The 27,985-nt window shown below is 48.3% G+C and overlaps 1 protein-coding gene across 2 annotated transcripts in view; it reads right to left on the reverse strand.

The window, feature by feature from the left end:
- The window catches only part of vps54 (VPS54 subunit of GARP complex), a 97,783-nt gene that overhangs the window by 40,355 nt on the left and 29,443 nt on the right, over positions 1-27,985 (reverse strand). For both annotated transcript variants that reach the window (XM_083635619.1, XM_083635618.1), the window contains exons 7-12: positions 23,275-23,660; positions 19,109-19,235; positions 13,841-13,948; positions 12,902-12,957; positions 12,138-12,234; positions 1,688-2,205 (exon numbers count right to left, since the gene is read on the reverse strand). In XM_083635619.1, the coding sequence (XP_083491745.1) occupies positions 1,688-2,205; positions 12,138-12,234; positions 12,902-12,957; positions 13,841-13,948; positions 19,109-19,235; positions 23,275-23,660 (1,292 nt within the window). The remainder of the gene's footprint in view (positions 1-1,687; positions 2,206-12,137; positions 12,235-12,901; positions 12,958-13,840; positions 13,949-19,108; positions 19,236-23,274; positions 23,661-27,985) is intronic.

Genomic DNA, 27,985 nt, shown 5'->3' on the forward strand with positions numbered 1-27,985 from the left:
ACCTGCATATGTGACAGAGCCCACCTGCATATGAGACAGAGCCCACCTGCATATGGGACAGAGCCCACCTCCATATGAGACAGAGCCCACCTGCATATGGGACAGAGCCTGCCTCCATATGGGACAGAGCCCACCTGCATATGAGACAGAGCCCACCTCCATATGAGACAGAGCCCACCTGCATATGGGACAGAGCCCACCTGCATATGAGACAGAGCCCACCTGCATATGAGACAGAGCCCACCTCCATATGAGACAGAGCCCACCTCCATATGGGACAGAGCCCACCTGCATATGAGACAGAGCCCACCTCCATATGGGACAGAGCCCACCTCCATATGAGACAGAGCCCACCTGCTTATGTGACAGAGCCCACCTCCATATGGGACAGAGCCCACCTGCATATGTGACAGAGCCCACCTGCATATGAGACAGAGCCCACCTGCATATGGGACAGAGCCCACCTCCATATGAGACAGAGCCCACCTGCATATGGGACAGAGCCCACCTCCATATGGGACAGAGCCCACCTGCATATGGGACAGAGCCCACCTGCATATGGGACAGAGCCCACCTCCATATGGGACAGAGCCCACCTGCATATGGGACAGAGCCCACATCCATATGGGACAGAGCCCACCTGCATATGGGACAGAGCCCACCTGCATATGTGACAGAGCCCACCTCCATATGGGACAGAGCCCACCTCCATATGTGACAGAGCCCACCTCCATATGTGACAGAGCCCGCCTCCATATGTGACAGAGCCCGCCTCCATATGGGACAGAGCCTGAGGAAATCATTTAAGCCCTGTTCAAAACCATTCTCTATTACAGAAATAGTGGACTACATAGTATCTTAGCCAGTTTTACTAGTGTCCGAATTCTCATTTGATTCACTATAGTCTATAAAATACCCACAATGCACTGTAATTTCCAGTGACCAGCGGATGTACCCTACATTTTCTCCCATATACCACAATGCAATGCGGTCGTGTTTTACCAAAGGAGAAAAAGAGTGAGGTATTGTCAGAAACTTGTTTGATCATTCCCCATGTAGTTCACTATAAGATAAACACCACATGGGGAATAGACCTTATTCGCTAACCCCGGACAGCGGCATATTGTTGACATACCGTCCTGCAGCTGACAACTATAGTAACGGCCTTATTGTCGTTTCTGTTCCATAACAAAATAGCGATAGTGATGACAGCAATAAAAACCCCAGAGTTGTTGTTTGTATGCTGCCGTTAATGCCTGTAATAATAAACAAAAGAAAAAACGAGGTGAACAGACTTTGCTGTGAGGAGCTGTCAGAAAGTTTCACCTGTCTCTCCCAACTATCCACACATCTCCTGTGCTGCTGACGTATCCTCCGTCTCGCTCCCTTCACGTCTGTGGACGGTAGAGATAGAAACAAACCACGGGGACTTTATTGCTGTCATCACTACAGCCGTGCGTAACGCAGGTCACCATCCGAACACGATTGGAACGATACAGGTAACGCTAACGGCGGCTAGCTTCCTATAAACGCTGCTCTTACGTAGGCTGTCACTTAAGAGCTGCTGCGTTATGTCGAGAACATGGCGGCGGTGGGCGTGCCCGTACGCGAGTGACGTCAATCGAATAAGGTCTATAGTGAGTGAGTGAATGAGTGAACCATTCCGAACACGACTTTAGTGACTCACGTCATGGTAGCGCCCCCTGCTGCCTGGAAGCCCTGATCCCTGCTGGAAGAAGAGTCTGTGGTGCCGGAGGCTGAGTCGCTGCCGGCCGGCCCGGGCTGGGGCCTGGACCCACCCTCTGAGCTCTGGTCCTGGGGCCTGGACCCACCCTCTGAGCTCTGGTCCTGGGGCCTGGACCCACCCGCTGAGCTCTGGTCCTGGGGCCTGGACCCCCCTGCTGAGCTCTGGTCCTGGGGCCTGGACCCCCCTGCTGAGCTCTGGTCCTGGGGCCTGGACCCCCCTGCTGAGCTCTGGTCCTGGGCCTCCGCCTGCTGTTGCTGCTGGGCGTGGTTGAGCGCGTCGCTGATGAACAGGCCCTCGTGGGTGAGGTAGGCTAGCTCCGCCTCCCCCTGCAGCAGCTGGGGGCTCGAACCCTCGGCCGGGGCCCCTGAACCCACCGCCGCCTGCTGCTCCAGGAGTCGGTTCTTCTGGTTGGAGTCAAGGATTTCCAGAACCACGTTTTTGATCACACTCAGAGTGGCCTGCGAGACAAATAGCACAGACATTCAACTAAGGTTGCCAAAAGTATTGATAGTATCACTACAAAATAAATAAACACATACAATACATAGTTATTTTGTGGTTATGGCCAAAGTGGCTGCTGCAAACCGTTTCATTTCACTTCCTGATCTGCCCTGGCCACAGAGAGACTAACACTGGCCGATTCACCCGGGGTTCAAGCGAGACTACTCTGCGTTGGTCTCGTCTACTATTAGAGGTAAGATGTGATGCATTGATATTAAATTTAGACTGTTTAATAACAATCGAAAATCTTGCTTGTAGCTTCTTTAACACTTTGAGTGCCACGGCCCTTGGGCAAAAGGTGCTGTACTGTGCCACATAGGCCGCAATGCATTTTAAAACAGTCATATAATTTCTTTAATAATTACTATGTAAACACTGAACACGCACAAATAACGATGAGACTCTCTTCTATCACCTGCAAAAAAAAGTTTATTGATCCCATTTTCCGTTCTTTAGTTATGAGCCGGAGAAGATAGCTTGATTCATCCAAAAACAGCAATTTTTTTCTAGAAGCTAAGATAATTGGCCTTTTGTGAAAGGAAGCATTTCAAGCACATCATTGACTCATTGCTAATATTTTCTGATGTAATGACACCTCAAAAATAATTTCCTTCAATAAAAGAGTGAAAACAAAGGAATTTTGTTTGGCCAAATAATATGTTTTAGCTGCAACCAGCAGCGCTGGCCCCTGCGTGCGCAGACCCTACACCTTCATGCTGGTCTTGATTTACTGCTGGTGGGCATCAGATAGCCTATTCTAGCTTGTTTGCTCTCTGTGCATCGAGCCTGCTACAGCTGCCTGGGTCTGTTGTATGCTGTAGTGTCCTGCGTGCCCCACCTCCCCCCCTCCTCCTCCCCCCCCCCGTTGTGGGAGGAGTGTCTCTCTGCTCTGCTTGGCTCTGCTGTGAGTGCGTTTGCTCTGCGTGTGCTCAGCACTGAGAAGTCCGCTACATCCAGCTTTTTTACAGCCGCGTGTACCAGCTCCCATGCTTCCACTTGAGAATAATAACAAATCCACGGCTGATCATGCGAATGGGCTGTTGCAGCGGACACGAGGTGCTCAATTGTGACAGCAGATTGGCTGCTGCAGGGGCACAGCTAACGTTACGCTTCAATGAAGCAGCTGCATACGGACGGATGCAATGCGATTTCCTTTTCCCCAACGACTTCTTCTGTGTGTTTTACTCCACTTTCTCTCATCTGGAGTGCGCTGTCGCCACCTAAGGGTTCTGTAAAATAGGTTAGACACATTCAATAGCTCTCATATTGTAAGAGGCGATGTAAGAGGCATAGATCGACACCCCCCGTCAAAAAAACAATTTCGAGTTATTGACGCCATTTGGCGTCGCTGGCAGCCTACGGTAAATTTCTAATGACGCCATATGGCGTCGCTGGCACTCAATGTGTTAAGGCCCACTGACACAACTGGTCATTGAAATTATGCATTTTAATTTTGACGTTTTTCATGTATGTTTAGGTACCACAGTGTGAAGAAATAGGGAAAGAAAAAATGGTGGGAACAACATTTTCACTGCATGCAGAATGCTGTGTCTTTAGGACCGCGGAGCTCTTAAACCCTATGTAGCTGACATGTCAGACATGGCTGGAAAGTTAAACTCTTGTGGTTCTAATGAGCCCAATTGAATTCAGATATGTTAATGTGAGAGATCAAGGGACCCGTTTTGAATGGTGATTTGAATAATTAGCCATGCCCATTTACCTTTGCCAAAAACTTTGCCGACTTTTGAGCCATTATACCCCTGCTTCCCAGCGAGCTAGGCTAGCATAACGTGGCAGATACCTGCGCATTTGTCTGGATGTCTAGTTTCCGGCAATATCAGAAGCTCCACTCTAGCTTAAAAACTCAGCTCGCTAGAGCTCGTCAAACACGGACTCATGGCCCACTAATTTTCCAAGCTTCAACTTGAAAATATTTTGCAGCCCACTAGAGGGCGCTCACAGCCTGCCCCAGTGGTTTTTTTCATTCATTCATTCAATCTTTATTTAAACTCGAAAATTCATTGAGGACAAGCCTCATTTGCAATGATGTCGAGTAAAGAAATACATACATAATAAATACAGTAAATGTACAAAATGCAAACATAATAAATGGTAAATAAATATAAAGTATGTACAGTTAATCAAAACAAGTGCAGGTTATGGTGGTGGAATGGTTGGTGATCAGAGATTTAAACTGACCGAAAGATACCAGGGTATTGAGTTTTAGTGTTTGTTGAATGGTGTTCCATGTATGAGGTGCACAGTAGTTAAAAGCAGTTTTTCCGAGTTCTGTATGAACTCTTGGAATCACAAGAGTGAGCCAGTTTGTGGTACGTGTGCTATAATAGCCAGATTTCCATTTCATTAACGAAGTGAGATAATCTGGACAGTCTCCAATTAAGGCTTTATATAAAAACAAATGCCAGTGCAATTTTCGTCTTTGTGCAAGGGAACACCAGCCAACTCTATTATATAAAACACAGTGATGAGTATCGTATTTATCACCGGTGATAAATCTAATGGCTGAGTGATATACAGAGTCTAGGGGCTTAAGAATAGAAGTAGAGGCGTGTCTGTAAATAACATCCCCGTAATCCAATACAGACAGAAAAATTGCTTCGATTATTCTTTTCCGACTAATCATCGGGAAGCTGGATCTGTTCCTATACAGGAACCCAATTTTTTGCCTCAATTTACTGGCAAGAGTGTCCACATGAAATTTAAAATTAAGTTGTTCATCCAGCCAGATACCAAGATATTTATATTCTGGGACTCTCTCAATATTAGATCCATCTACAGTAGATATATGCATGTTGTTATAAACAATGTCTTTGGCCCGAGAAAACAGCATAAATTTGGTCTTACTAGCATTAAGCATCAATTTAAGATTTATAAGGGCATCCTGCAAGGCACTAAAGGTGATTTGCAGATTCTCAGTGGCCAATTTCACAGAATCCGCAACACAATAGATAATAGTGTCATCCGCGTAGAGATGGCACTGACAACCACTAAGTGACGAAACAATATTATTAATATAAACAGTAAATAAGACAGGGCCCAGGATTGAACCTTGAGGGACACCTTTAGTAATTGACAGAAACTCTGACTGAGCAGTTCCTGTTTTTACACATTGTTGCCTCTCAGACAGATAGTTTTTAAACCAACTACAAGCATTTGCATCAAGGCCAATATCACACAGTCTTTTTAACAGAAGGGAATGGTCAACCGTATCAAATGCCTTTGAAAGATCTACAAACAGGGCAGCACAATGTTTTTGCTTGTCAAGGGCAGATACAATGTCATTTATGACTAAAGTGGTAGCAGAGATTGTGCTATGCTTTTCTCTAAAGCCTGATTGATGTGGGGTCAATATGGAGTATTTAGAAAGAAATGCTTTTAGTTGTTTATTCACTAGTGATTCCAGGATTTTTGATAGACAGGACAGTTTAGATATTGGTCGATAATTATTTAGGTCACTTTTATCTCCTCCTTTATGCAATGGGGTTACATGAGCTGTTTTCCAGGCTATAGGGACTGTACCTGTTAACAGAGAAAGATTGAAAATATGTGTTACCTGTTCTGAGATTAAGGGTGCAGCCAATTTAAGGAAAAAGGGGGCTAGATTATCCTCTCCTGTTGATTTCCTGGGGTCAATTGATTGTAGAGCTTCTAAAACAAGATTATTTGTGAGGGGCTGGAAATGGAATTGGTGATCATGATCATGTCTTACCCGTACGTATTTCTCATCACCAGGAGGGGGCCCCGCATAATTATTTTCAAACAGATAACCAGCATTTACAAAATGCATATTGAAGGCTTGGTGTATCTCATTTTGTCCTGAAAGTAAACAATCATTAAATTTGACATCTGTGGGTAAGGAGGTAGTGCCCTTATTTTTATCAGCATTCACTGCTTTCCAGAACTTTGATGGGTCTGAATATGACCTGGTGACCAAATCTAGAAAATAATTTGTTTTGGCATTTTTCACTGCAGATGTACATTTATTTCTAAACTGCCTAAACAGATTCCAATTGGAAGGGTCTCCCGAGTATCTAGCAGTTGTCCAGGCTTTGTTTCTTTCTCTGAATAAAGCTGCAAGTTCTGGTGTAAACCAAGGTGAAGATCTATCTTTAACCCTATGTTTTTTCCATGGGGCATGTCTATCTATAATAGCAGTAAATTTTTTAATGAAAAAGTCTAAAGCCATTTCTACATCAGGGATTTCAGATGTATATTGAATGTCACTAAGATGGAGATCTGCTAGAAATGCTTGGTCATCAAAACATTTTAAATTTCTTTTAATGATTTTATGTGATTGTGATTTTCTTAGTTTAGAATTTCTGATGCACACTACAGGACAGTGATCACTAATTCCTAGGTCAAAGACACCACAGCTCAGAATTTTATCATTCCTGTTGGAGAAAATCAAATCAATTAAGGTGGACTTAGCGATATTTTTTAGGTTTGGTCTAGTTGGTTCTGTAATCAACTGGGACAAATTAAGGTTACCACTTACCTCCTTAAGATAATGGGATTTAGTACTCAGCCAATCGAGATTGAAATCTCCCATTACAATCATCTCTGTATTAGAACACTGAGAAAGTAAGTTTGCTATTTTATCGATTGAGCTACTATCAGCAGATGGAGGTCTATAAATCCCTATCAAATAGAAAAAGTTATTTGGTCCTAGTTCTATCCTTAACATAAGCAATTCAAAACATTTTGGAATAGTGATAGATTTCACAACAGTAACTGAGAGAGAAGATTTTACATATACAGCAACTCCACCGCCACGCCCAACTCGATCTGTTCTAAATATAGTAAAATGGTCCAGGGCTATGGATGAATCACTGTCTGACTTCTTCAGCCAGGATTCTGTCAATACTAATATGTCTGGATTAGCTTGGGAAACCAGGATTTTTAAATGGTCTAATTTTTGGTGTTGTAATATACTTCTTATGTTTAAGTGAATCAAACCTAAACCTTTTCGTTCTTTAAAAATGTATGGACTACTTAGATTGATTGGGGTGGGTGGTAGATTATTGTTATGAGATCCATGTATAGGTGGTTGTATAGTAATATGGACCAGATTACTATATGTAGTTCCATTTGGCCTAGATCTATGACGGGACAGGCGTGTTAAGTGCGGACTGATAGCAGCAATACAATGCAGTGTATCCATACATTTACCTGGCCGCGAGGCGGAACTAATCTGAATTGACGGGACGGGGGAGGTAAACTGGTTGCAACCGGAAGTGACCAGTGACTGACATGCAGTAGTGGACAGTCAAGCTAAGGGGTATTTTCTGATTGTGTAGAGTAGATTATCTGATAAATTGCGTGAACCTAAGTCACTGGGGTGAATGCCATCACGGCGGAAGAAAGCTGGGCGTTTCCAGAAAAGATTGAAATTGTCAACAAAGGCTACTTTGCGGTCTGCACAGGTCATCTGCAGCCAGGAGTGGAGACTGAGTGTGCGGCTGAAACGGCCCGTACCACGGTTGAGTGGGGGGAGGGGCCCTGAGATGAACGTGCGCTTTCCGTGGATTGAAAGGGAGTCAAGAAGGTCTTTGAAGTCCTTGTAAAGTATTTCGGAGGACTGCATGGGAATGTCATTGCAGCCGACATGCACGACAACATTTTGGGCGAGTGGGTGATCGGTCAGAATGCTGGGGATTTTGTTCATGATGTCGGAAACCTTTGCGCCCGGAAAGCAAAAGGTCGCCGCAGATCTAATTCTGACGTTCCGGACAATTGAATCTCCAATAATGACTGTGTATGGGGGGGGAGCGGTCGGTGACGATGATTGCACCTGTGTCGACGGAATGGACAGAGAGGGCGAAGAGGGGTGGGCAGAGCGATGGGCAGAAGCTCTCCCCGGTGCCGGTGTGAAGTGGGCTATGGAGCGGCGACGAAGAGGTCCGGCCAGCGCGGTGCTGTGGGACCCATAGGGTGGAAGAGGAGGCCAGGATTCCTCATCCTGAGGAAGGGCGTCCGCGAGAATGCTGTACTTGTTTCCCAGCTGGATGTCGGAGTTTAGGGGCACACGGGAGGAGCGTCTCCCCCTCCCGCTTTGCCCTCCGACCAGGGTCCAGGGGTGGAGGATCGGTGTAGAATTGACCGGAGCTTTGGGTTTCGCCCCGAGCTGAACCCAGGGATCAACGGGGACGTTGACCGGAGCAGAATGAGCGCCAGCGGTGTCGGGAACGTTGACCGGCGATGAGGAGACAGCAGCGGCCGGAGGAGAAGTAGTGACATCCAGTTGTGACAGCGTTGTGCCACAGGAGTTGTTGCTCTGTGCTGGGCCGAAGGTGATGGTGCTTATGTGCTTTTCGGCTTCATGGATCTGGTACAGAGTGGATATTCTTTTTTCCAGTTCTGCGATCTTATCGGCAAGACGGGTGCAGCCAACACAGCTGGGAGAAGAGGTGAGTGGAGCCATGTTTGTGGATGGGATGGCTGTGGAACAGATAAAAAAAGGAGGCCAGTACAGGGCTAAAGGCAAATAATTGTATGCTAGTGACCAGTTCTGGGATGTAGCAACAACAGCTAACACGGGGAGGGCTCAGGCACTTACACGCAGGGCTCCAATTTGGAGCCCACAGCGTTAAGATGGTAACGTTAGCAGAGGTGATCACAGTGTGGGCATCAAGAGACGAGACTTACCGGGACGGGTCCAACATGTGGACCCGCTGCGGAAGTTAGGCTTCGGTTTGTAGATGATAGCGTCTTGAAGCCGAAGTCTGTGGATCCCGTTAGCTTAGCTGAAAGCTGCTCCCATAGCTAGCTCCCGTGCTAAAAAAACGAGCGGGCTGGCGGACCCGATCAGGAAACAATGATAACTTAAAATCTGAGTGTCCGATCGTTAAGACGAATGGCTTTGTTAAACAGGTAGACAAAGCAACGTCGGATCTAAAAGTATGGTTTTAGAAAGTGGCTAAAAAACTTAGTAAAAAACGATCATATAAAACACAGTTTCTGACAGCGTGTGTCAGCATACGTGTAACTGCGTGTAAATTAAGAAGATGGGCAAGCGGGGCAGCAGTGAGGTGCGCACTAAGGCGCAGGAGGAACGGGGCGATGTCGTCCTCGCCCTTGGATTTCTTCTTGATGAGAAACACCGGTCTGGATGATGGAGAAGCATGCTTCTGTCTATTAGTTGTATGCCTCTTTGATGTGTTGTCATCATCATGGTACGGAGAACCAATATTTTCCTGGTGATTGGGATCGAAGTTAGAAATTCTAGTATGCTGACTGACAATACAACATTAAACTCTAAGGGCCCTATCTTCGCAACGGCGGTAATTTTGCGTTAGCGCCCGTTTTGCGCTGGAATAGCGCCGCGCAAAGCCCTAATTGTGGGCGTGTCGGCCCGCTGCGCTTCACGCCATCTCGGCGCAAACCTCCATAGGCGTGTTTATGCCCTTAACATGAGATCACTCCCCTTAACCCATTGATACCTGATGCAGCATTTGCGTGTATATCCATCATTTGTGTGTGTATCCCTTTAAGACCGCGAACCGCATCATACGCGGTCTTAAAGGGATACACACACAAATGCTGCATCAGGTATCAATGGGTTAAAAGCCACAACGTCACCGCCATCACGTCTGACAGCAGCTTCTTTCTTGCTCAGTGCAAGCAGAGTGACAGAGTGAGAGAGAGAAAAGAGAGAGGGAGAGAGTCAGAGAGACAGAGAGGGGGGAGAGAACGAGAGAGGGAGAGAATTGGAGGATGAACCAGTTCGGATTTGTAACGAAAATGTATGCTTTTGTAATTAGTAGCTTATTAATTAGTCGTTTCGCTCATATAGGCTATAACATACACATTTAAAAATATTTGTTTCTTTAATAAGGTACTAGGGATGTGTGAGATTTTAAATTCTAGCCTATTTCAATAGCCTATACCAGAATTGTACACTTGGGTTAAACTATAGTTGCATGGTGCAATTGCAGGGAGAGAGGTTACTGTATAGCCTACTGGCCGGTGTTGTGTCAAAAAGTGATTTGCTGCCAGAAACTGATTTTGATCCGCGGGACCGCGCACAGCGCTGCCTCAGTGCCTCTACCCACCCTGTGCACCGAACCACCTGGCCTGCCTACCCGGCCCAGCTCACACCTTCTCCGGGGAGACCCCCCTCATGACAAACAAATTCTCATTTTTAAATCAAGGTGTGTGTTTTTTCTGCAGTGTAGGTTAGTTGAAAATCAACGTGGCATTCGGTTTTTTTGCGCTAAGACCAGCTATTTGGTGGCGTTCAAATTGACAGCACCCAAGGCCTTTTTTTCTAACACATTGCGCTGGAATGCCTATTTTGGCACGGGGAACACCCAAACCTCTGTTTACGCTCGGAACATAGCGACGGTATCTTCGCCAGAGCGCAAAATGACACTTGCGGGAGGGAGATGATAGGCTAAAGCCCCGTTATCTAACAACCACAACGGCAGTGAAACAACTTATCCAGCTAACGCTAGCTAATTAAATAACGTTACCTGATGTTGTAGAAGTCGATGCCTCTCTCAACGTTACAGCTGAGGAGGTGCTGCTAACGTTAGCTGCGGTGCGGTAGGCTATCTGCTTCATTCACCCTCAGCCTATCTAACACGTTACAGTCTTGAGCATTTAGCTAAATATATCTTGTGTTTGACCATGCTTCCTCAAGTTTGAGGTGTTTCCCTGCCAGCTTTGCAATTCACATCACAAATGTTGCAACCAGTGTTGTCTGAGTCTATCTTGGTAAAGTGTAGCCACATTTTCGGCTGGTCTTGTTTGTTGATGTTTCAGGTAGAGTGACGTACTGACGTAACGCGCTCTCGCGTGTTGCCTTAAGGTTCCGTCGGAATTTCTATTTTACCCACTCTCTTCTATTACTCAGATGCGTTCAAGTACCGAAATGAGGTACCGTTTTAAGTCATGTGAACTGATACTCGGTAGTACCGCCCCCTTTCGGTCGGTGCCTGTAAAAGTACCGAGTTCGGTACCCATCCCTACCCATATCCCTCTAAAGCTGTGTTCACACCGAGATATATTTTCTCCCTGTCGCTCGATTCAACCCTTTGGAATCGCTGTGTCGCTGTGTTTAAAATCGCTCGTCAACAGGCACAAGAATTGACGGACAATCTGGGGGCTAACGTTAGACAGGATGAAAACAAAAATGTCATGTTGTTTGTCCACTACAAGCCACCGTAGTTGTTTACAAGCTAAGCCTATCAGCGTGCTCCTAACGCAAGCTTGTGTATCTATACCATCTGTACCGGTAGTACAGACTTCACTTCATGTCAGCCGTCAGCCTGTCAATGCGGTTTGTTGCCACACTAATAAACCAGTGGTTTGTTCCAAGCCAGTGTGATCCTTGACTCACACGGCAGCCAATCAGCGTTGAGCAGCAAGCAACTGTTGCCAGCGAAATTTCGCTCGAGTCGAGATATTTCATCTCGGGCGACGAGCGAATGGGCCCTATCGCTCTGTCGCTGTCGCTCGGACGCCCAGCGATTTTTCTCCCGGGCGATCAATCGCTCATTTGCATTGACTTTATATGCAAACTCAATGCCAACGAAAAACTAGGTCGGTGTGAACGCACCTTAAGCAACATTCCTACCCACCCCTCGAATCCCGACTCTCTACCATCTTCTCATCCATAGCTACAGCCCTTTAACCACTAAACTCACTAAATGTCCGTGACTGAGTGAGTGAGTGAGTGAGTGAGTGTCCTGACTTTTCCATCACATGACCCCAGCGGGGCCTCTGACCCAGCGCCGTGGTAAAAACAAATGGATCTCACAAACTCCCCAATTGACGTAGTCCACTTTACCAGCTGTTTGAACAGGTGTAAGCGGCCATCGTTTGGGGTCATTCTGTTGTAAAGGTCTAGCCGTCAGTTTGAGCTCACCTTGATCCTCTGCAGCAAGAGAAGGAAACACTCAAAGACGCTCTTCAGCAGCTCCAACCACTGAGGGAACGTCATCAGACGCATCTGGTCAGCTAGCCTGGGGAACAATACACACGCGCGCGCGCACGCACGCACGCACACACACGCACGCACACACACACACACACACACAATTGAGATAAACACAGCCAGTGAAACACTTCCTTTGTGTTCTCCATGCATCATGTGCTGTGTACACCAGGCAAAACCACAGAAGAAGTCTTCCTCGTTCTTCCAGTCTGTTCATACAGAGCCACTTGACACGCTGCACTGACATTCATACACTGACTGTCTGGACTCACCTGGCTGACCTAAGAGCCTCACCTGTAAATACCTTTTATTTATAGAAAACAATCATACACTGACTGTCTGGACTCACCTGGCTGACCTAAGAGCCTCACCTGTAAATACCTTTTATTTATAGAAAACAATCATACACTGACTGTCTGGACTCACCTGACTGACCTAAGAGCCTCACCTGTAAATACCTTTTATTGATAGGGGGAGGAAGTGAAATATGTCCTCCTACATTATTGACGCAAACTTCTCTTGGGCCAATCAGTGGGACGATTCATCGTCCCAAAGTACTAAACTGGAACACACACGTCCTGCTTTGTGTGGAGGGACTTTTAGAAATATACAACGTACGCCAAAATGTCCAATTCCCTTGTTTACGGGTTTTGCTGCTTCAAAAATATGTTTAGTGAGTGAACAGCTCTACTTACTTAGTGACGACTTCGGTGTCAATGTCTTCTATCTGCGAGACGTTTTCCGCCACACACTGCAAAGAGAGACGAGTCAGATCACACATCAGAAACAAACTCTTTTGCAATCTTTTTTGCATTGCTGTCTTTCAGAGGCTGTAGTGGGCTCATGTTTAAAGCTAGAGTGAGGATACTGGTATCACATGAATCTAGAACACCTAAGACATCCATTGGTACCAAGCAACCATGTCGTTCTATCTAAATAGCGAAATGATGCTCGAAAGTTAGGCTCAAGGGAAAAACTGGCACGGCCATTTTCAAAGGGGTGCCTTGACCTCTCCCCTCAATATATCTGAATGAGAATGGGTTCTATGAGTACACACGAGTCTCCCCTTTACAGACATGCCCACTTGCTAATCCCATGCAGTTGTCAGCATGCAGTATCAAATGTGTCATTTCCGCCTATTCTATTTGAATATTTCTGCATACTGGGGTCCCTAAACAGTCTTGGAATTGCATAAATTGGGTATGACTGGAAAGCTGAGACTCTTGTGGATTCAATGAGCCCAATTGTATTCATGCGTGATGATGTTAGTCCCCATAGTGGCCATTTCATTGTAGTCAGACCATTTTTTCAAACTTGCCCTCATCTGTTAACACCTACACTATTTGTCATTGCTGTTGCCAGCCCGCACCGTGTCTGCTGGTGCACCCCCACTAAGTTCAGATGTACCCCGAGTCATTTTGTTGTGGAAGCGGGTTGTGATGTATCGTCATGCTGCAGGTATGTCTGTGTCAGCGCCCCCCTCTGGTCAGTGTGATGTATCGTCATGCTGCAGGTATGTCTGTGTCAGCGCCCCCTCTGGTCAGTGTGATGTATCATCATGCTGCAGGTATGTCTGTGTCAGCGCCCCCTCTGGTCAGCGCCCGGCGGGCACGGGGTCAGACGAGCCCTCCCACCTGTGTGACGATGCACTTGGCCGCCGCGATCATCTCGTCGTTGTAAATGTCCAGAAAGTCCAGCTTCCTCTGCCTCAGCAGGCCAAACACCAGAGACTCCAGACGCTCCTGCAACGCACACACGCGTACAATCGCATGCACAATCATACGCACAATCACATGCACAATCATACGCACAATCACATGCACAATCATACGCACAATCACATGCACAATCATACGCACAATCACATGCACAATCATACGCACAATCACATGCACAATCATACGCACAATCATACGCACAATCACATGCACAATCACATGCACAATCATACGCACAATCACATGCACAATCATACGCACAATCATATGCACAATCATACGCACAATCATACGCACAATCACATGCACAATCACATGCACAATCATACGCACAATCACATGCACAATCATATGCACAATCATATGCACAATCACATGCACAATCATACGCACAATCACATGCACAATCATACGCACAATCACATGCACAATCATACGCACAATCATACGCACAATCATACGCACAATCACATGCACAATCACATGCACAATCATACGCACAATCACATGCACAATCATATGCACAATCATACGCACAATCACATGCACAATCATACGCACAATCACATGCACAATCATACGCACAATCACATGCACAATCATACGCACAATCACACGCACAATCATATGCACAATCACATGCACAATCACATGCACAATCATACGCACAATCATACGCACAATCATACGCACAATCACATGCACAATCATATGCACAATCATATGCACAATCATACGCACAATCACATGCACAATCATACGCACAATCACATGCACAATCATACGCACAATCACTCACACACACACCACACACACACACACACACACACGGGATATTTAATGGCAGATGTGTGCATGGTGGTCAACTTTTCCACGGGTCAGTTACTCTAAAACTGACCCTGTCACAGATGACAGGACGCATTTTTCAATTATCTCAATTACGATGACAATCCCGCCCACATGCCGAAATAAAAAAAAGCTCACCGCATGCAACAGCTTTCAGAATTAAAATGAATCCAAAATAGAGCAATGTATATATACCGTGTATCACATCACGTTCAAAATGCAAGGTCATAATCTTGCATTTTTAATGCGATATGATGATCAATTCTAATTTTCAAATAAAATTCCTTAACGCTGCATTCACAAAGACTGGAATTAACCGATCTTAGCTTTAATGTTTCCGATGTCATTTAATGAGAGATCTTAATTATTTGCTTTTAATCATTCATTTAGAAAACAGAATAGGATATCACAATAACTTAGTATCATTATTCCATCACAACATGATTCAACTGAAAGATGATACACATATTGAATTATTGCCCAGACCTAGCCCAAATGTAAGCCTTAGTTAAGCATCAATCAGAACTAAATTGTGGCTGTTGTTTCAATCTCCTTGGAGCACCAGACAGGTTCAACAAGACACACCCCCTTTTAAACCGGTGTAAGCTCCACGAGAGCCAGAGGTATCCAAAGATAACTGTGGTTAGATGGGTGGTTCGTAGGGATGGGCAACACAATTCAAATTTTCGAATAATCATTTTTATTATCAAGATCGACTTTTATTATTGAAAGTCGGAAATCATTTTGTTATTATTATTTATATATATTTTTTTTCTCCAGGTGATGTTGCCGTAGGAGCTGCGCAGTGCAGAACGGTTCTCTAGGCTCAGCTGACAGCAGTGCAGCACCCAGTAGCTCTAGAAACGCTAGAAATGTAGTAGAAATGGTCTTAAACTGTCTATAACACCAACACTACTCGGCCACAAGGAAAAGGTTTCAAGGCTCGTTACTGCATGAGGAAAAGCTGCTATTCTGTCTACTGTTCCCTGAGCCATCTCGGCGGTACGCTAATGCTAACGGCTAACGTAGGTCTGGCCGCACAATAAGAGTGCCAAAGTCACCCCCTCTCCCTGTCCATGGGATTTAATCCGCCATTCATTTTTCCATAGACCTTGCGTAAAATGCTTATAACAATTGTTGTACTTGGTCAAACCAAGCGATTCAACTATACTTAGAATGAGGGGAGACCATGTTACATTTGACTAAAAGTCGACTTTGGCCCAGCGAATTTCGACTAGTGTTTTTGCTAGAAATGCCCATCCCTAGTGGTTAGCCCCGCCCATCCCTAGTGGTTAGCCCCGCCCATCCCTGGTGGTTAGCCCCGCCCATCCCTAGTGGTTAGCCCTGCCCATCCCTAGTGGTTAGCCCCGCCCATCTGGTACTTCACAAAGGTTTAAAACAAACACAGAATTATTTCCAGATATTATTTGATGGCGCTCTCGATGAGATCAGTCATCCGCAACATGAAAACTGATTTCGGCTCCATTTTCCACGGCAATGGATTTCATTTGATTGGGAAGTGTGTTAACAGTCCAGTGTGTGTGTGTGTGTGTGTGTGTGGCCCACCTTCTCTGAGGCGGCGTTAGCTTTGTGAACCTGTGGTGGGCACAGCAGCAGGTCAACACATTAAATCTAAATTTTTTAGACGCAAAACATCAGCGCTGTGCACCATCTCTGGCCTACAGAGCAAGTTGGCATTGGAGGAAAACTATATCTTCATTTCATTTTTCTTTCTCTCACACAAATTCTACTTCCCCCCCCCCCCCCCCCCCCCAAGTCCTGAGAAATGAGTTTGTGTTATTATGGGCTTTTGAGATGGTTAATGGTAATTATAAAATGGCTCTCTCAAATCAAGCAATCTGATTGGTTCACAGCCATTGTATAATTCCAGTAACCGAGTTCAATAACCCATGGCCATGGGTTATTGGTTGCCATGGCAACTCTCTTACTAAAAGGCAGCACTGCACTCGAGCCAAACAGCTTTCTCCTGATCTGCTGTATGGAGGGTCACTAGTCGGACGCATGATGGCGCAACTCTCTTACTAAAAGTACCTCAAAAACAAAATGGCGGAGACAGCTTTTCAGATCCTTGTGAATCGATCTTCGCTTATAACTTTACTAATACTTCGCAGAAAATGATGTTTTGTACAAGAATAGATGCGGGCTAATGTCTTAACCCCTCTCTCGCGCGCCCTCACTCTTAACCCCGCATTTCTAAATAAGACGTAACGTTACTTGGTGTGGGCATATGGCTCTGGTGTCGGGCTTTGTAAAAAGTCCAGGCAAGCGCCAGGATTGGCCAATGTCGACTTCAGTCTCCAGAACGATCCAATCAAATCACCCGCACGTCTATCTTCTTGCTAGAGGTCCCGCCTTACAGTAGTGTTTCAACTGACTCTCAGAATACCATGCCAGTCGGACTTATAGTGTTATTATTATTATATTATTATACTTGGAACCCTTTTATAAAAGCAATATAGCACTCGAGCAGCGTGTGTTGTGGAATATATCCCCCTGCTCAGTTGTTATCCCACTCGGCCTGCGGCCTCGTGGGATAACAACTGATCAGGGGGATATATTTGCCACAACACACTTGCTCTCGTGATATATTGCTTAAATATATAGACTGCATTTATATAGCGCTTTCCAAAGCACTTTACAATGTGCCTAGTGCCTACATTCAGCCATTCACACACACATTCATAGACCGATGGAGGCAAGCTGGCACAGCCATCGGGAGCAATTTGGGGTTCAGTCTCTTACGCTTCTTCTTCTTCCTCGTGTCCGGCCGTCCTCTATATCAAGTCTTTCCAGTGGTTGGCGCAGGCGAGTGCAGCGGCATTTGGCTTGGCCAGGTCATCTCCAGTGCATTTTGGAGCATAGCTACATCTCATGATGTGTTCCATTGTTTGTGGTTCGCCGCACACACATGCATCAGAACATGTTAGTGTCCATTTTTTCATGGCTGCCTTGCAGCGTCCTTCGCCGACCCGCAGACGGTTCAGTGTTTTCCAGACGGCCCAAGGTTGGTCATGGCCGGTCGCTAGGCATTCGTCTGGGGTGATGCCTCTCTCTGTCCATTGGGTTGTCTGGCTGCCCAGGCTGTTCCACTGGTTATGCCACTCTGTAGTCCTGGCAGCAGATGGTGTGGTCTCCAGTTCTACAGTGGCATCCAGGAAGCTGCTTCTGGACCTGAGCCGTTTCTGGGGGGCAGAGTGTTGGTGGAGTGAGTGCCGGTTGTCATGGGCCTGCTTTTTGCGCTCGGCATTGGCGGTGACTGCTCTGCGGATGTCAGGGGGGGCGATGCCAGAGAGGGCGTAAAGGCAGGGTACGGGGGTTGTTTTAATGCACCCAGTCACTATCCTGCAGGTCTCGTTGAGGATAGGGTCTATTTTGCGTGCATGGCTTGATTTATACCATGCTGGGCAGGCATATTCGGCGGTGGAAAAGCACAGGGCTAATGCCGTTGTGCGCAGCGTACTTGGGTGAGCTCCCCACTTTGAGTTGGTAAGTTGACGCAGAAGGCTGTTCCTGGTGGACACCTTAGCTCTCGTCTTCTGGATGTGTTCCTTGTAGCTGAGGGTACGGTCTAAGGTTACTCCCAGGTAGACTGGGTGCTGGTGGTTTTCAAGCCTTATTCCGTCCCAGGTTACGTTGAGCTCCCGTTTAGCCTCCTTGTTTTTGAGGTGGAAGCTACAGATTTGGGTCTTCCCAGGGTTTGGACGTAGGTGGTTTTCCAGATAGTATGAGGACATATCTGTCAGTCCTTGTTCCAGGGTTGACTCGACTTCTGGGAAGGTATGCTGCTGCGTTGTCATGGCTAGGTCATCTGCGTAGATAAACCTGCTGCATCCTTCTGGTAGGGGCTGGTCGTTGGTATAGACATTTACGCGAGGACACTTCATCGAGTGGACTGGAGGAGCCGGGGATCGAGCCACCGACCTCTTTTATTTCAAGCGATTAGTGAATGCCCCGCTCTACCTCCTGAGCCCCAGCTACCCCGATGTGTTTAGAGTAGGGATGTCAACGGTTAACCATTAATCGATTAACCGTCGCTAACGTCGTTGTTCGGTTATTGCTGTCGGTCTATCAGTTAATATAAAAAAAAAAAAAAAAAAAAAAAGTCTATTTACTCAATGAGCTCATGCCCAAACAAGGCGTGTCTATTTAGATGCTGAAATGTTAATGCTTTTTGTGTTAGAATTATGCCTTTATTTTTTGTTGGCTTTGCTGAAATTTATAAGTTTATTGAATAAACTCAAAGAATATCGATTCGTTATCGATATATAGTAGTTGTTGTTGTTTTTTACCGAGCCCCTAATGCAGAGCGGAGCTTACCTTCTCCAAGACGTGTGGCTCGTCCCGGAGGCTGCGGCTCAGGTCACTGCGGGCGTACATGCTGAAGTCCTCCACCATCATCTTATCTATCAGCTTCTCCAGCTCACACAGCTGGGAGCCCAGGTGTCTGAGGACACACACACACACACACACACACACACACACACACACACACACACACACACATTTGAAATATTGATTTATGTCCACATGAATACAAGTATGCAAAGGACATAATCAGTAATAGTGCAGTCAAATGCTGGGAGTCAGTCAGTTACGTGAGTGCCCAGACGGCAAACACAATAATGCATACACAAGCCGTTTTCCCACATGCGTACCGCAAAATGACCTGAAAGTCAATATCGGACATTTCCCTGAATTTCCCTTCACACCTTCACGCTCGCATATGGGAATCTAGCAGCGAAATTGCCTGTATGTTGGGGGGCGGGGGGAGGGGGGAGCTTATTTGGGGGGTCGGCAAAACTCGAAATAAGTTCGCTTGTCAGTTGTCACACAATAAATCACACTCGTTTGACTTAAGAGCAGCGTCAAGCCGCCAGCGTAATCAACACAGCCGATTTCCCCCCTCCCCTCTCTGCTCGAGAGCAGCAGCCACACAGGACAGACACAGCGAGAGGCTTGAGCTGCCCAACGCTTGTATGTATGTAGAGAAAGCAAATGCACAAAGCGAAATGTGGAAGTAGTTTGCTTTGATGTGCGCGAATGATTAGATGATGCACTTTGAAGAAGTTGGGATCCGTGTCTGAGAGAAATAGTTGCTGGTTCGATGTTTATCCGTTCACCTGCGTCGCGTTGAAGCACTTTTTACAGACTGGCTTCGTTTGATGTGTCCGGGCTTGCCTTCGCCTTCGGAAATCAGCACGCCCACACATGAAGCTGACATAGGCTACCGCTCTTATTATCACAAGATCATTTCGCCAGTTTGCTTTAATGTGCGCGAATGATTAGATTATGCCCGCTGGAACATTAAGCAACTGTGTAGGCTACACCTCACCCATGAGAAGGACCAGTGTCGCGGAAAATGACTGGACCCGTTTCCCACTTGAGTCCCCTTAAGAGCATACCGCTCTTCTGACTGGCTCGAAACTGGTGAAATCTCCGCGACGACGGGGTCGCGCTTATACCGGCACAACAACTTTCCCACATGAAGGCATTAGACCACGTTCCGGTCATTTAGCGGTACAAAGCGCATGTGGGAAAACGGCTATAAAGAAACACACAGGATGATAACATGGCAGGTTGATATATACAGTTATACTGTAATGCAAGATAGCGGTCAGTATCCACTTCATGGGTACAAAAAGCAGCGCCTCCTCCATACTGAGCGGCTGCCGATAATAGTAGATATTGAACAGTATCTCGCTAACTGCTTGGCCCTTCTCTTTGGGAGAGACCAGCCATCTTAAAGGCCTCTCACAACCAGCTTATGGACATGACCTAGGCTACCAAATATGAAAACTAGAAGTTTACACCTGTAGCCCAGCTGTGAAATGGTCTGTTCTAGCTGTTGGTATTTCATCATCTTGGTTAGAACACACACACACACACACACACAGTACATGCTCAAGTCCTCACACATGAGACACAGTCACATACTCTCTCCTTTGCATCATGAGAGATACAGTGGTGTATTAAGGTTTATTCATATTTATCATCCACAGAACACTTCACCACTCACGTACATAATTGTATATATTGACTCGATTTGATTGCACTTGCAACCTTGCGATTGCAGTTAGTTATCTTCCTACTTCTTATCCCTGAATATTGATGTAACCGCTACGCTGCATACAGACACTAAGACAAATTCCTCGTATGTAACTTGCATACTGTGGCAATAAAAGTGATTCTGATTCTGATTTATTACCGGTTCTAGATCACTTTGCCATCATTGCACTCTGCATGCTAAGGTAAACTGGCCATTCTGCTTCATTGGTACAGCAAGGAACTTGCAATGACAAAATATAAAACTAAATGGTTGGAAGAAATCAATGATAAACCGAAATTACGTACATATTGTCAGTTTAAATCTGTGTATGATTGTGAAAAATATCTTATGTATGATCTATCTAAGAGCCAGCGATCTCTGTGTGCACAGTTTCATTCTGGGATATTACCACTGCATATTGAAACAGGACGGTACAATGGAACTGAAGTAGATGAAAGGCTATGTGGCTACTGTGATCTTGGTGTAGTTGAGGATGAAACCCACTTTCTACTGTACTGCCCATTCTATGATGACCTAAGAAAAACACTCTTTGACAAAGTACCGTCACATGTAGGTCTGCCTGGATAGCGATATTGTTAAATTGTTATTTAATAACCATACATTTGCAATATCTAATGCTATCCATACAGCCTGGAACAGAAGGAAACATCTAACTTATGCATAGTGGCACTGTAGATAGATCATACCAACATGGTTTACAGTTGTTTTCATTTCTAAGCATTCTTCACGTGGTTTGTATCATCTGGTCTAGCCGCTAACATCCTCTTTTTCTTGCGCTCCTTCACTCTATCTTGAATAGTTAGGCTAAAAAAAATAAAAAATTAGTAGGTCTGATTGGAGTCATATATTGTATTTATACTGTTTATTATTTTGTGTCAGTGTGTTGGCACTGGAAAAAAATTTGTCTTTAAAATGTGTCTGAATAATCCCGAAAATAAAATACTCATTCATTCATTCATTCGGTACACCATTTATAAAGCAATCATTGGTTCAGCTCCATTTTTACCTGCGTTTATAATTCACTATCACATCACTATACCAGTGTAAAGATGCCATGACTTTTCCAAAACCTTCAAGGATTTGACTAATCCCGTGACTTTTCCCAGGTTCTCCGCGACCTTGGGGGGACCCTGCTCCGAGAAGACGCCCACCTGCCCCCCCGCCCCTCACCTGAAGCTGTGGATGCCCTGCAGCACACCTGCCCCCCGCCCCTCACCTGAAGCTGTGGATGCCCTGCAGCTCACCTGCCCCCCGCCCCTCACCTGAAGCTGTGGATGCCCTGCAGCTCACCTGCCCCCCGCCCCTCACCTGAAGCTGTGGATGCCCTGCAGCTCACCTGCCCCCCGCCCCTCACCTGAAGCTGTGGATGCCCTGCAGCTCACCTGCCCCCCGCCCCTCACCTGAAGCTGTGGATGCCCTGCAGCTCACCTGCCCCCCGCCCCTCACCTGAAGCTGTGGATGCCCTGCAGCTCACCTGCCCCCCGCCCCTCACCTGAAGCTGTGGATGCCCTGCAGCTCCTGCCCCCCCGCCCCTCACCTGAAGCTGTGGATGCCCTGCAGCTCCTGCCCCCCCGCCCCTCACCTGAAGCTGTGGATGCCCTGCAGCACACCTGCCCCCCGCCCCTCACCTGAAGCTGTGGATGCCCTGCAGCACACCTGCCCCCCGCCCCTCACCTGAAGCTGTGGATGCCCTGCAGCTCACCTGCCCCCCGCCCCTCACCTGAAGCTGTGGATGCCCTGCAGCTCCTGCCCCCCCGCCCCTCACCTGAAGCTGTGGATGCCCTGCAGCTCACCTGCCCCCCGCCCCTCACCTGAAGCTGTGGATGCCCTGCAGCTCACCTGCCCCCCGCCCCTCACCTGAAGCTGTGGATGCCCTGCAGCACACCTGCCCCCCCGCCCCTCACCTGAAGCTGTGGATGCCCTGCAGCACACCTGCCCCCCCGCCCCTCACCTGAAGCTGTGGATGCCCTGCAGCACACCTGCCCCCCCGCCCCTCACCTGAAGCTGTGGATGCCCTGCAGCACACCTGCCCCCCCGCCCCTCACCTGAAGCTGTGGATGCCCTGCAGCACACCTGCCCCCCGCCCCTCACCTGAAGCTGTGGATGCCCTGCAGCTCCTGCCCCCCCGCCCCTCACCTGAAGCTGTGGATGCCCTGCAGCTCACCTGCCCCCCGCCCCTCACCTGAAGCTGTGGATGCCCTGCAGCTCACCTGCCCCCCGCCCCTCACCTGAAGCTGTGGATGCCCTGCAGCACACCTGCCCCCCCGCCCCTCACCTGAAGCTGTGGATGCCCTGCAGCACACCTGCCCCCCCGCCCCTCACCCGAAGCTGTGGATGCCCTGCAGCACACCTGCCCCCCCGCCCCTCACCTGAAGCTGTGGATGCCCTGCAGCACACCTGCCCCCCCGCCCCTCACCTGAAGCTGTGGATGCCCTGCAGCTCCTGCTGCAGCACCTCCTTGGTGGTGGCGATCAGCTCCAGCGCTCCGACGAACTCGGAGGTGGAGAGCAGCAGCTGCACGGTGGGCTGCGTCTGGTGCACGGCGGCCATCAGCTTCAGCTTGCCGTGCAGCCTGAGGCAGTTGCCGCGCGTGACGGCGGTGCGCAGGGCGCTGAGCGGGCCCTGGCACATGACGCGCCGCATGGCGTCGGTGCGGCCGCGCAGCACCGACACGGCCCGCTGCGTCTCCCGCAGGCGGTCCTGCAGGTCGTGCTGAGACGACATGGCGTGGAAGAAGGCCTCGGAGCGCAGGGAGATCTGCCGCGCGATGCTCACCTCCACCACGTCCAGGTAGTGACTCAGCTGCAGGGAGGAGAGGGAGGGCGAATCTGATGGCATGTTCATCTAAGCAAGTGTGACCAAACTGGGGCGAGAAACCACCTTAAGCGCTTTACAAAGATCCTACGGTGACACGTAGTATGTACGGCCCTCTGTTTACATCTGGTTACAACCGGTTTTAATGATAACTGTGATCAAATTCCTTACGATAACCGTACCGTTTCAAATTTTCATTATCATTAAAACCGTGGTACCGTGATTACAGCGCTTTGAAAAACATGGTAAATACTGTCCACCATCAACCAAAGTGGGCAACCGTCTCCCAGATGCAAACGTGCAGCCTTGGAGAGATGATTTCAGTGAGTGTATCAATCCTTTTTGGGGTCAATATAAAACATTGTAAAATGATTTCAGTGAGTCTCTCAGTGCTTTTTGAACATTTTCAGCAATTCTTTATGAATACCGTGAGAATACGATAGCCGTGATACTTTTGGTCACGATAACCGTGATGTGAAATGTTCATATCGTTTAGGGCTGGGTATTGGCAAGGACCTCACGATACGATACATATCACGATACTTGGGTCACGATACGATTGTATCACGATGTATTGCGATGCGATACATATTGCGATATTCTACAGAATTTACTCAAAATTAAATAATAGAGCTAAAGATACAACACACTGTGTACCACCCAGGTAGTGTAATAATATGTACATCACTTTATACTGATAAGTTAGTGGACACATTTAGTCAAAACTACTGAGTGTGTTAAGTGTTACTGAACGCATCGATATGGGAAATATCGATACAGTATCGATTAGGGGTGGGAATCACCAGATGCAGAGGCCTGGCATGGCATGGCCTGCAAAAAAAAAAAAAAAAAAAAAATTGCGTTACTTGGCGTCCAAGTATCGATACAGTATCGGGAAATAAAATATCTAATATAATATAATAATATAATATATGAAATGTTTGCAGAACTAAACCTGGTGTCCTGCAGGAAGAGCAGGACACCAACACAGGCCGGGTCAGGTGGGTTTGTTTCACCGAGGTAAAAATGTCCACTAAAGGCCCACACGCACAGGGAGCGTCACTAAAGGCCCACACACACAGGGAGCGTCACTAAAGGCCCACACACACAGGGAGCGTCACTAAAGGCCCACACACACAGGGAGCGTCACTAAAGGCCCACACACACAGGGAGCGTCACTAAAGGCCCACACACACAGGGAGCGTCACTAAAGGCCCACACACACAGGGAGCGTCACTAAAGGCCCACACACACAGGGAGCGTCACTAAAGGCCCACACGCACAGGGAGCGTCACTAAAGGCCCACACGCACAGGGAGCGTCACTAAAGGCCCACACACACAGGGAGCGTCACTAAAGGCCCACACGCACAGGGAGCGTCACTAAAGGCCCACACACACAGGGAGGGTCACTAAAGGCCCACACGCACAGGGAGCGTCACTAAAGGCCCACACGCACAGGGAGGGTCACTAAAGGCCCACACGCACAGGGAGCGTCACTAAAGGCCCACACACACAGGGAGCATCACTAAAGGCCCACACGCACAGGGAGCGTCACTAAAGGCCCACACACACAGGGAGGGTCACTAAAGGCCCACACGCACAGGGAGCGTCACTAAAGGCCCACACACACAGGGAGTGTCACTAAAGGCCCACACACACAGGGAGTGTCACTAAAGGCCCACACGCACAGGGAGCGTCACTAAAGGCCCACACGCACAGGGAGCGTCACTAAAGGCCCACACACACAGGGAGCGTCACTAAAGGCCCACACACACAGGGAGCGTCACTAAAGGCCCACACGCACAGGGAGCGTCACTAAAGGCCCACACGCACAGGGAGCGTCACTAAAGGCCCACACACACAGGGAGCGTCACTAAAGGCCCACACGCACAGGGAGCGTCACTAAAGGCCCACACACACAGGGAGGGTCACTAAAGGCCCACACGCACAGGGAGCGTCACTAAAGGCCCACACGCACAGGGAGGGTCACTAAAGGCCCACACGCACAGGGAGCGTCACTAAAGGCCCACACACACAGGGAGCATCACTAAAGGCCCACACGCACAGGGAGCGTCACTAAAGGCCCACACACACAGGGAGGGTCACTAAAGGCCCACACGCACAGGGAGCGTCACTAAAGGCCCACACACACAGGGAGTGTCACTAAAGGCCCACACACACAGGGAGTGTCACTAAAGGCCCACACGCACAGGGAGCGTCACTAAAGGCCCACACACACAGGGAGGGTCACTAAAGGCCCACACACACAGGGAGCGTCACTAAAGGCCCACACACACAGGGAGGGTCACTAAAGGCCCACACACACAGGGAGGGTCACTAAAGGCCCACACGCACAGGGAGCGTCACTAAAGGCCCACACACACAGGGAGTGTCACTAAAGGCCCACACACACAGGGAGTGTCACTAAAGGCCCACACGCACAGGGAGCGTCACTAAAGGCCCACACACACAGGGAGCGTCACTAAAGGCCCACACACACAGGGAGCGTCACTAAAGGCCCACACACACAGGGAGCGTCACTAAAGGCCCACACACACAGGGAGCGTCACTAAAGGCCCACACACACAGGGAGCGTCACTAAAGGCCCACACACACAGGGAGGGTCACTAAAGGCCCACACACACAGGGAGGGTCACTAAAGGCCCACACGCACAGGGAGCGTCACTAAAGGCCCACACGCACAGGGAGCGTCACTAAAGGCCCACACACACAGGGAGCGTCACTAAAGGCCCACACGCACAGGGAGCGTCACTAAAGGCCCACACGCACAGGGAGCGTCACTAAAGGCCCACACACACAGGGAGCGTCACTAAAGGCCCACACACACAGGGAGTGTCACTAAAGGCCCACACACACAGGGAGCATCACTAAAGGCCCACACACACAGGGAGTGTCACTAAAGGCCCACACGCACAGGGAGCATCACTAAAGGCCCACACACACAGGGAGTGTCACTAAAGGCCCACACACACAGGGAGCGTCACTAAAGGCCCACACACACAGGGAGCATCACTAAAGGCCCACACACACAGGGAGCGTCACTAAAGGCCCACACACACAGGGAGCGTCAGATCTAAAGGCCCACACGCACAGGGAGCGTCACTAAAGGCCCACACACACAGGGAGCGTCAGATCCACTAAAGGCCCACACGCACAGGGAGCGTCACTAAAGGCCCACACACACAGGGAGCATCAGATCTAAAGGCCCACACACACAGGGAGCGTCACTAAAGGCCCACACACACAGGGAGCGTCACTAAAGGCCCACACACACAGGGAGCGTCACTAAAGGCCCACACACACAGGGAGCGTCAGATCCACTAAAGGCCCACACACACAGGGAGTGTCACTAAAGGCCCACACGCACAGGGAGCGTCACTAAAGGCCCACACGCACAGGGAGCGTCACTAAAGGCCCACACGCACAGGGAGCGTCACTAAAGGCCCACACGCACAGGGAGTGTCACTAAAGGCCCACACACACAGGGAGTGTCACTAAAGGCCCACACGCACAGGGAGCGTCACTAAAGGCCCACACGCACAGGGAGTGTCACTAAAGGCCCACACGCACAGGGAGCGTCACTAAAGGCCCACACGCACAGGGAGCGTCACTAAAGGCCCACACGCACAGGGAGCGTCACTAAAGGCCCACACACACAGGGAGCATCACTAAAGGCCCACACACACAGGGAGCGTCAGATCCCAGCGTTTGGAAGCCCACCCATTGTTTTAAACGGCCGAACACGCACCAAGAGCGTTCTGACGCTCGTGGTCCAAACGAGGTTCCAGCAGCGACCAAAGTGCTCTGAGCTCCTCCCCCTCCCCCTCTGCCCACTTCCATCCCAGTCTCGTCTCGATACGTAGTGCTCCTCAAATCCCACGGCAGTTTAAATACAGCAGGCATTAATACGCTACACTAGCAAGACTCAACGTGAGAATAATGTTCTAAACACATCGGCTAGAAAAACATAGCCTATCCCTGGATGTCATGATGAGATGAGATTAGAATACATTTGGACAGAATTGCATTATTTCCCCCCGCAGCGCTGCCTTTTCTCTCTCCCCCTCTGCACGGGAAACAGGTAGGATGATCCAACAACAGCCTCTAGTCTATCCCAAGCTTGCCCAGATTGACGTGACGAACAAAATAGGCTATATTTCCCGCTGCAAAGTCGATCTCTGAGAAGAATACTAGGAATAAATGCATTCAAAACATATCATTTGATCCAGAGGAGAGAATTGTAGCCTATTTTGTAGCCTACCTTTCCTCTGCAGTAGCCAGGCAGCAGCAC

This window comes from Poromitra crassiceps (assembly GCF_964638095.1).
Source record: "Poromitra crassiceps genome assembly, chromosome: 4".
Classification (NCBI taxonomy): domain Eukaryota; kingdom Metazoa; phylum Chordata; class Actinopteri; order Beryciformes; family Melamphaidae; genus Poromitra; species Poromitra crassiceps.